Source organism: Durio zibethinus, chromosome 6, assembly GCF_047325235.1.
Source record: "Durio zibethinus cultivar Kanyao isolate XHJ-2024 chromosome 6, ASM4732523v1, whole genome shotgun sequence".
Classification (NCBI taxonomy): domain Eukaryota; kingdom Viridiplantae; phylum Streptophyta; class Magnoliopsida; order Malvales; family Malvaceae; genus Durio; species Durio zibethinus.
In genome coordinates, this window is record NC_143167.1 from 5,573,890 (window position 1) to 5,585,341 (window position 11,452).

Below are 11,452 nucleotides of genomic sequence, written 5' to 3' on the forward strand. Positions count from 1 at the left end.
TATTTTCAACACTTTTGGACTACTTTGAGAAAATTTTTCGTTTAAGAAATTTTGATAAAATCACAACTCATGACTTTTATTCTTGTGAAATTTTATTTATTTTGACAATTTAAAGATTTTTTATTTTTTTATTTTTTTATTAAAAAGATTTTCAAATAATTTTACCAACAGTTTTGGTAAAATTTTGAAAAGAATAATTTAAGAATCACCACTTGTGATCTTATTATTATTAATGATATTTTTTGTTTGAAAAATTCTAAAATATTTTTAATTATTTTAGAAAATTTCTTTGTATGAATTTCTTTTTAATAAAATCACCACTTGTGACTTTGTTGTTATTAGTATTTTTGTTTGAAAAATCTACAAAATTTTTAACATTTTTTAGAATATTTTAGGAAATTCCTTTGTATAAAATTTTTTGTTTGATCACCATTTGTGATTTTTTTTTTAGTTAATAATATTTTTTGATTTTTTTAAAATATTTATAACACTTTTTAGAATATTTTAGAAAATTTTCTTTGTGTAAATATTTTTAACAAAATTACCACTTGTGATTTTAATTTTAATTTTTATCATATTTTATTTATTTTTTCATTATTTTTTATTGTATATTTTTCTTTATTCTTATTCATTAAAATTTTAATAAGTTTATGTTTAGCAATTATTTTAAATTAATTAAATTAAAACTATTTTATATCTTATACTATTTATTTTATTTGTATATGAAAAGTTTATACAAAAATAAAATACAATAACAGAAAAAATCATAAATTAAATAATTGAAATATATAAAAAATGGACAAAAATAATAATAAATAAAAACTATGATAAAAATACCTAAAATGCTCTTGGTCAACATTTGTTCAAATGATAGTTCAGTGGCTTGGTTGATCAGTTCAACCATTCCCTGACTGTTCGATGATTTAGCGCCACTTTAAGTGAATCGGTCAAAGTCAGTAGTAAGTCAAGTCAAGTGCACAAATCCTAAGTCGAATCAATGTCGAAGTTGGATTAACGCGTGGATTCTCTATATCTTAAATGACATCATTTTGCAATTTTTTTAACAGCATTATAAAAGGTCTAATTTTTTTAAAAAAAAACTTTTTCTCTCTCTAAAAAAGAATTTCTCTCTCTAAAAAGAAACCAGCCCTTTCGAAAAACTCAAAACCCAAAATTCGATTGATTAGCATCATGCTGACTGTCATCGGCTACTGCCTACCACCATCACAATGACCAAAAAAAAATTCTCAAAAAATCATATTGGTTATTTCCTTCACCCTAAATACAAATCCGACTTCCGTTTTATTTAAAAAAAATCCCAATAAGCATAAATCGAACTTTGAAGTTTTGATCAAAAAAGTTTTTAATTTTTTTTACCGCTATTGATCCCCATTTCCTGGAGCCGTATTTTTTGGTTTGTGTTTTTTTTTTTTTTGCTTTTAATAGAGTTTTTTTTTATTTGACAATGTTTTTTTTAATTGGGTTTTTCGTTTCTTAGCAAGTTTTTTTTATTTTGGATTTTCTTCTTTTTGTAGGTTTTCCTTGGATGGATACTATGAGTTTTTTTTTTTTTTTATCCCTTTTGTGTCTCTATTTATAAAATTAGATCAAAATTAAAATCTTAGATTTTTTAGAATTTTGATGAACTTTGGTTGTTTAAAGTTAAAGTGACCGTCGTAGCGTTGATCGACGATTGTCAGGGTTGTTGTCAGTGCGATTATTGATGACTGGCAAAAAAGAAAAATAAATACAAAATAAGTGTCTACAGAAGCAGACGAGGGTTGTTTTCCAAGAATCTAATATCCATGTGGCCGTTATCCGAGACCCTGAAACGTCTGCATATAGAACAAATACCACAAGAAAGTAACACGAAAGTAAAAAATATTAGTGGTACGAGAGCTGCAATAACAAGCTAGAGATAGAGAAGGAATCTACTTGGAATTTCAATGGAAGTGTCTGCATATAGAACAAATACCACAAGAAAGTAAAAAATATTAGTGGTATGAGAGCTGCAATAAAAACTAAATGTATTTGGAATGATTTTGAGGCTGAAACGGGATCAAAGCAAGTTGATGATAGGGATGGGCATTTCTTCATTCCAGAATTAGTTGGGACTAATTTATCATCGGAACGTCCAGGGCGAAATACAGATGTGACAGTGGAGCAGTTGTCATCTGCTGATCTCCTCCTAATATTCTCCATAGATGAAGTTTTTCTCCAAAAGGTTTTCTAAGGTGAAAAAAATAAAGAGAACGGCCGCTTACTTGTAGGGGTTAAGAGTCGATAAGTCGGTAGTCAGCTGATTTACCAACCCTAAATAATTAATAGAGTAGCCAACACTAATTTATTAATTCTTAATAATAGGCTATATAATTAATAAAATATAATAGAATATGAGTTCCATTTTTATATATCCATAGAGTTTTTTAAAAATTTATAATTATAATCAAATATTATATTTATATAATAAATTGAATAATCAAACTATTACATTGTAATCAAGTTACAATCACTAAAAAATCAATTAACAAACTAAAATATAATTAAATCATCAAACTCACACACATTTAGATTTAAACCTAAAACCTTTTTCTTATCATTAAGCTAAGACTTCATTAACTTAATATAAAAGTAGTGTTTATTAATTGACATATACAAGTATTTTTATTATATTAATTTTTATTATTTTTTAATAAATTTATATTTGATGCACTATTAATATATAGATTTTATACACTATAAATAAATCAAATAATATCAATTTATTAATAAAATTTTTTTTAAAAAATTTAAATTTTTGTGTATTTATCTTAAAGATTAGTAAAACTTTATATTTATTCATTGATAAGTTAATATTATTTGATTAACAGACATTATATAAAATTTATATATTGATAATGTATCAAATATAACTTTTTTTTTAATATATCATATAACTTAAAGAATATATGGCAACTCTCTAATCCAGGCCTAAAGATATGCTTGATATTTTGAGAGGATTAGAAAAACGTTAAGCTCATTAAAAGAGTAGTTTAAGAAAAAAAAAAGTTCCAAACCTTAACTTCAAGTTTTCAACATTCAAGGGTTGACTCAACCTATTTTTAATTATATAATATATATATTTTTTATTATAGATATTATAACATATAATTTATATTATATAAAGAATAAATATACAATATTAATGTAGCGTAAACATTAAAAGACATGTTAAGTTATTCATAAGTTAAAATTTAATAAAAAAGATAAAAATACTAAAAATTAAATAAAAATATTATTTGGATGAACTTGAGCATAATTTGAGATCCAATTAACATTGAATATGATCGGATTTGGACAAGCATGTAAAATATTGATATATATCATATATATAAATAGACTTAATCCATAAACACCTCTTATCTATATAATATAATAATATATATAAATGAGAAAAAATTTTCAAATGCTCAAATGTGCTACAATGAAAATTGTTAATATATTAGAAATTGTATTTTGGGTACATTAGTCTTTTTTTTTTTTTTAAGAGTTACAACTAAAATAATCCTCCTCAAACTCTACCACTCTTCCCCAAATTTGAATTTATGATTTTATTTTTTGTTACAAAAGGGAAGAAAAAAGAAACAGTATTTAGAAATTTTAAAATCTAGGGAATTCATAGTTTCTCAAAATCTAACTCCTTATCACATGAGATTAAAGCACATGATTAAAAGTGATCAAAGACCAATCTAATCTTATACGTGTAAGTTTCCGAATATCTTCAATCAAACTCCCAATAGATGCAAAGCAGTATCAGTTCTACATATTTATCAACTCAAAGTATCACTTTAACATCAAATTAATTCAATCTTCACTCCAACAGACAATATGTGACTTTTAAGGGTTTTAAATTTTAACTAATGGATTGCCCTTTTAGAGATAACAATTAGATATTTTTATTTAATCTTTAGTATTTTTGTTTAAAATATGTTTCACCAATTGCCAAAAGTAATTATGTTTATTTTCTTACTTTTATTTTGTTTATTTTATTAACCAATTATAGTCTTATATTATCATTGTTCAAGGACAATTATTTCATGCGCATATCATTGACGTAGTTTAAAAGTTTCATAAGTGAATTTGTATAATAACCTTGCGTTTATTATTTTTTTTTTAAATTAATTAATAATAATGTATTGATTAAAAACTTTTGTGAATTAGGGAGATAATTTTATTATAATCCCAGTTAATTATTGAACACCTCCTTAGATTGTCCTTAAAGATTGGACACATGCCATGCAAAAAGTGTTATTATTTTCTTAATTTGTTGCTCTCATATTTTTTCAGAGAAAATTTAGCGAGTGGGCAGACGAAAGTTGTTTTGCGTTAAAAGAGATGAAAAGAATAAACAAAATAAAAATAAAATAAAATAAAAGTAAGAAAATAAACAGAATTATTTTTGGCAATTGCTGAAACATAAGATTATTAACTGGTTAATAAAGCTACATCTCTCACCAAGTGGATGCAAATTTTCGAATCTCTCTCTCTAAAACAAAACTAAAAAGAATTTCTCAGACTAAAAATATATATAAAAGAAACTGATCAGAGCCTATATCCTATCTAAACCATTGCTTGTGAGGCCAAAAAGAAGCCTTTGGTCTAGAATCGATAATAAGAAGCCACATAATAATGACTAATCTATAGAAAATGAGCTGCGCATTCCCTTCTTCTTGCAGCAACAAGATCCCATTTTCCTTTGGCAGATAAAAAATCTTATACTCAAATCTCTGCGAGAAATTAATCTCAATGTCTGCCCTCTTGGGGTAATATTTGGGGTGTTATATTAAGGGATCGAGGAATCGGCCGTTGAAGAAATGCTTAATTATATTAGTATCTTTCTGTGAGTTGACTTGATTAATAAATTCACAGGCTCCTTAGTTTACTTGCCTATAGTTGCCTGAGAAAAGAGAAATTAGCATATGAACAAAACATTTTTTATCAAAATATTTATGAAGAAAACAAATCTGATGGGAAGCGGGAAGGCGAGAGCTACGATTTCCTTAAATAAGCATAGAAAGACGAGAAAATTATCTTGTTTTGGGTCTACTTTTAAAAAGTTGATGAGAATTGAGCAGTTGCGAATTGCGAGATGGAAAAGGGGGGAGAGCCCCATCAAGTATCAGCCCATCTATGCTTGAATATTTTAAACTAGCTACACAACCAAAAAAATATTGTACTGTAAAGCTTGTAGGGATATATAATATACAGTAAGCCGTGAATAAGAAGAAAGGAGAAATTGGTTTTGTTCAAGGATGGTAGCCAACGTCGATTATCTGTCTAGGCGAGGGATCAAGTTCCACGTACGTAGGTAGCATACGTATCGACACGAGGTATACACGCCAATTGAAGCCTAAAGATGATTGCAATGTTACCAAAAAGAAGATAGTTTTAGGCTTTTAGCGATGGCGGCCACTTGCAGCACGTGCAGTTTTTGGTCCAAAGAATAGCTAGTCAGCGACTCCCTGACAAACGGCTTGGACAGATTGACTGAGGAGGGTATTCAGTGAATCAAGCCTTAATAAAAAGTTTTGTACTAATTCAACCACCAACTGAATAGTACTTATGTGCCAATTTTTTTTTTTTAGACGAAGAAACCGCGGTTCAAGAATAGAATAAAAAAATTATAAATATTAAAATTAAAATTTTATACTTATTAAATGATTTTTTTTTTAAAGTGATTTATGAACATTTAGTTTCATCAGCGATAATATATATTTCTAGCCAATTTTTGAGTAATTGGAAAAAATTGCACAAGCCTAGAGAAATTAAAGCTTGTGATGAATCCCAATTGGCAATTATATGTAATAACAAATATAAATTTTGTGTTTTTAGTAACTAACTAAATATAAAAACGAAGACAATTTTCTCATTACCTCATAAATATTCCCGTCGTTTCCTTCTAAAAAATGGGAATATAAATCTTTTAGAAAGACATATCTCAAAATTTCAAAACAGTTGGGGACACAGCCTGAATGCTTTCCATAATAATAATTCGTATATAATGTTCTCCTTTTTTTTTTTTTTCTTTTGGGGGTAAGTTTTCTTTAGATCTAACATAATTCTACTTGAATTTATAGTTTTATTAAAAAATATCATGTGTCAATTTCATAAACAAACTGTTATTTTTTTTAAAGACACTTTTTTATTTGATTGTATAACTTCGCAAATTGATTTGATCTTTCAACTTGTAAATTAAAGCTTTACAATTATCTAAAAGAATGTTCAAATCAATACGCATTTAATTTCAACAATTATCGGGTTTTTTTTTCCCATTATCACAATTAATTCAAAGTGAAAAGTTTAATTCATTAAACCAAAAATGATAAAATCTCTTCCTTTTCCTTATCTAACCATTTTTCTGTTATCTATTTATTATTGTTGGTCTTCCAAAAGTCTTTATAAGAAAATCTTTTAAAAAAAATTACCTATTTTGAATCCTTCAATTTTCATCCAAATTTTGCGTCCTAAAAATTTTTTTTTGTCAATTTGTAAGAATTTTTTATCATTTTATTTAAATTCAAAAGATTTACTGGTGAATATAGTCACTAATTTACAATTCCTTTTACAAAATCCATTAATTTAAAGACCTAACTTATAAATTTAAAAAGTATTGAAAAAATCTGATTATGAATTTATTAATTTGTACTGCAAAATTCTTAACTCATTTTAATTTTTTTTGTTCAAGATAAATTTTCACATTTATTTTTAAAAACCTTAATATTTTACAAATTAATAAAATAAGTATGTACAAATATGTTTTAATAATTAATTAGTTTTATTATTGAACCACAACAAACACGCAGGACAATGACTAATGAAAGTTATTCGAGATGATTAAACATTACTCTTAGTGTTATTTATTCTAGGCCTAATGAATTGTGCATGGGCCATACATGAAACAGCTCATGTCTGACTTCTTTTTTGCCTGTTTTACAAAGGAAATCTGAAAACTGAAGCGAATATGGCTAATAGTCATCAGTTGTTGCTTTTCGCGACAATAAAAGAGCAACGACCAGTTTATAGTGCTCAGCAGTTACTTTTATGCGGTCCAATAGATAAAACGAGTATTAATATCTTTACATCAACATCAATAAAAGCTTTACTCCCTTGACAAAAACCAGTTGGCTGATTATCCGAATGAAAAAGACTTGGATAAAATTTTTTTAGTAAAATTTGTAAAATTTTTAATTAAAAGTAATTAAATCAAAATTAAAAATTAAAATCAAAATTAATAAATTGAAAGGTTTCATTACCCAGATCAGATGTGTAAAATTTTAAAAAACTTTAATAAATTTATATATATATATATTTTAGATAAATATTTTTAATAAAATTATTTATAAAATTTTTAATATTAAATAAGCATCAATCAAATTTAAATTATAAATAATTTTTTTAATAATTTTTTTATATATTATTGATTTTTACATTAAACTCTATCAATTGGTTTGAAATTTTTATTACATTATTTTAAAAATTTTACATATTTCGTTTAAAAAATTTTATATAAGTTTTCTCATTATTCAAATAAAAATTGCGATATTTGACGTTTTCATTCCACTTGATTTTAATCATAAATCTAGTATGCAGTAGTATAAAAGTACCACTCCAAAATGTTAGACAACCTATTGTTGGGAATAATACGATATTAGAACAAAACGAAAATAAGAAAATCTTGATAAAAAGATGGGAAAAAATTAAGAAGGAAGCAAATTGACAACGATGAATTAAATCATGAAGTTCTCAAACTTTTATATTAAAACAACTTTTGGCCAACAACATGTAATAAAAAGCTACATCTCCAAGAGGATTAAAATTTTTCAAATCTCTCTCTCTATCTCCATACTATCAAAATAAAATTAAAAATCAACTCTGCAGCTTAAAAATAAAGAAGAAACGGAAAAACCTATTCTCTCTAAAAATATTGCTCTTGTCCCATCGATAGCTATAAGTTATATATATTCAGAAAGACTCTGAGGCCAAAGAAGAGGAGTATAAGAACAAATATAATTGACGGTCCACATTAAATAATATTTTGGACTAACCAATTAATCTAGACAACATTGACTAAGCATTCCCCTTTTTCACCAGTAAAACTCCCCTTCCATTTTGCGGATAAAAATCTTACATGCAAATCTCTGCAGTAAACCACCATGAATTCCCTGTGGGACAACCAATTCCAAGCCAAGAATTTTGTCCTAAGATTCACTTGAACATTAAAATTGACTCCCTTTTTGATCCTGACGAAGCCTTTGAGCTTAAGCGCATGAAAGTCCATTCGGTTCTTACTTAGGTGCACAGATTCATCCGTAAGCATCCACTGATCACTTGAGACCTTTGGTTTTCCTTGCAACACAAGGATTTTAAAATGGTCCATAAACAAGCTCAGCTTCATGTTCGGGTTTCTAATGGTGAATGCAATGTCATAATAACTTGTGTTTGGCGGTGAGTTTGGGCCGTGACTAATTGAAATGTTAAAGGAGTTTACTTCAAAAACAGGAGGGAGTGGTTGAAGGATACGCCACGCAATGAAGTTGAAGGTGCGTATTGTGACAAACAATAAAACTATTGCCACGATCACACGGCGAACGAAGAGGGAACTTGTTGAGTTGTTATTAGTAGGCTGCAAAGCTCGAGAGCTTGGAGTGATGGTGGTGGGGTTTGCCTGTTGGGATTGTGATGTTGTTATGTTAAAGGAGGAAATGGGAATTGAAGAGCTGTCAGGCTGCGACATTATTCTATGTTTGTGTATCAACTGATTTGAGTAATGACTTATATAAGTACAGGCTTGTAGGTGTACTTGGCTACATAGCTAGTTAGTTGGGTGAGAAATTTGAGAAAGCAAGAGCAAGCTGAAGACAATTGTGATGAGATATAGGGCAATTATAAGTTGGAGAGAACGAGAGAGAGATGGGACTTCCTTAAATAGGCGAAGAAAGCCGCGTATTTATTTGTGCATGACATGACAAGAAGTTGATACGTGCTCTTCTCGACATGTTCGTTTCTTCCAATGACAGCAGCTAACTGATCTTAGTGTTCATACGGAAGCTTATGACTGAAACAGTTCAATTAATGTAATAAAATTATTTTTTTATCGTGTTAAAAATAATTATTCAAATCTCATAATAAATTTATTTGGATTTGGATAGATATTGCTTGACAGATAAAAAGATTTGTAAAAAAAAAAAATTAAGAGAAAATATATTCTTAATAGGTAAGTTTGACTTGTATAAGAAGAATTCTAAGAGAAAAGAGATTCTTAATAGTATAGTTTATATGCTTATAAATACGTGAAGTCTGTATAAGTTTAGGTACGAGAAAAAAATATAAGAGAGTTGTAAGATTTTATGAGATAGATACTTTATAAGACTACTAAAGATTTATGTCTTATGGGTGTGTATGTTTGAATATTTATAAGTGGACTAGAAGAGACTAAAATGGTCTACATCAATATAGTGCATATGTGTACAAGAGTAAGTGTTTGTTTAGGTTAAGAATACTTCATAGTATTAGAAGAGATTGAGAAAGTCATAGGTATTGATCGTTAAGTGGTTGATATGATTTATATGTTTGTAATTATCTACAACTAGTGGATCTTGCATCTCATCTATGGATATAGGTCGATTGGATCAAACCATGTTAATTATTGTCTCTTGTATGATTGATTGATCATTTGATTTCACTTCCGGTGGTGTGATTAGATTGAAACTTTTTGCCTAACAAGTGGTATCAAAGCTATGGTGATCCCCAACAAGTGATATCAGAGCATGGTTTGAGCCATGAAAAAAGGCAAGCCTAAAAGACTTCAATTTAAGAGAAAAGTTTGAATTTAAGTTTTGAAGATTGAAGATTGATTTGCGTAAAACATGAAAACACACAAAAGAAGATGATAGTGAAACTTTCATTACAAGTGGAGTCAAGCATGTCTAGTATGAAAATAAATGATTTGATAAAATTTGAGTCAAGGTGGAGATTGTTGAAAATAGTGACTTAAATATCATAACAGATTTATTTAAAATTAGTTAGATATTATTTAATGGACAAGAAGACTTGCAAAAGAATAATTCTAACAAAAAAAAGATTCTTAATATGCAAGTTTGACTTGTAAAAGAAGAATTTTAAGAAAAAAATATTCTTAATAAGTAAGTTTTTGTGCTTATAAATAGATGAACTTTTTATAGGGAATGTATAAGAAAAAGATATAAAAAGAGTTATAAGATTTTATGTGATAAATATCTCATAAAATTATTGAAGATTTATGTCTTATGAGTATGTATATTTGAATATTTATGAGTGAACTCGAGGATACTGAGAGGGTCCATATAAATATGGTACATGGATATACAAAGGTATGTGTTTATTTGAGTTGAAAATATTTCATAAGACTAGAGAAGATTGAGAGGGCCTATGTGTATTGATTGTTGAGTGATTAATATGATTTGTATGTTTGTAATTCTTTACAACTAGTGAATTTTATTTCTTATCTGTGGACGTAGGTCAATTAGACTGAAATACATTAAATTATTATCTCTTATGTAATTGGTTGATTATTTGAATGTGCTTCTGCTAGTGTGATTGGATTGAAGCTTTTTACCCAACAAGTGACATTAAAGTTGTGGTGATTCCCAACAAGTGGTATCAAAACATGATTCGAGCCATGAAAAGAGGTAAGTCTAGAGGAGCTCGATTCAAGAGAAGAATTCAAGTTCAAATTTTGATGATTTAAAATCGGTATGTATGAAGTGTGAAGACACATAAGAAAAGATGATTGTGAAACTTCCATTACAAGTTAAGCTAAGCATGTTTAGCATAAAGATGGATGATTTTATGAAATTGGAGTCAATGTAGAGATTGTTGAGAATAGTGAGTCAAATTTCATAATAGATTTATTTGAGATTAGTTAGATATTAGTTGATGGATAAGAAGATTTGTAAAAGAATAATTTTAAGAAAAAATTAATTTTTAATATGCAAGTTTAACTTGTAGAAGAAAATTTCTAAAAAAACAAATTTTTAATAAGTAAGTTTGTATACTTATAAATAGGTAAAATCTTTATAGAGTTATATATGAGAAAAAGATGTAAAAGAGTTATAAGATTTTATAAGATGACACATCTATAAAATTATTGAAGATTTAAGTCTTATGGGTGTATATGTTTGAATGTTTATGAGTGAACTAGAAGAAATTAAAAGGATCCATATAGGTATGGTGTATGGATATATAAGGATATGTATATTTGAATTGAAAATACTCCATAAAATTGAGTAGATTGAAAAAATCTAAGTATTAATTATTGAATGATTGATATGATTTATATATTTATAATTTTTTATAATTAGTAAATCTTATTTTTTATCTATAAACATAAATCGATTAAATCAAATTATATTAAATTATTATTTTTATTTAATTA

At 27.1% G+C, this 11,452-nt stretch overlaps 1 protein-coding gene across 1 annotated transcript; it reads right to left on the minus strand.

The window, feature by feature from the left end:
* Window positions 1-8,092: 8,092 nt before the first annotated feature.
* LOC111284264 (uncharacterized) lies at window positions 8,093-8,773 on the minus strand. The gene has a single exon (XM_022872981.1). It carries the CDS (start codon window positions 8,771-8,773, stop codon window positions 8,093-8,095), a length of 681 nt encoding a protein of 226 aa, XP_022728716.1.
* Window positions 8,774-11,452: the final 2,679 nt, after the last annotated feature.

Excerpts from the sequence above, each read along its gene's own strand:
- LOC111284264 (XM_022872981.1), bottom strand. The coding sequence starts at position 8,773 with ATGTCGCAGCCTGACAGCTCTTCAATTCCCATTTCCTCCTTTAACATA.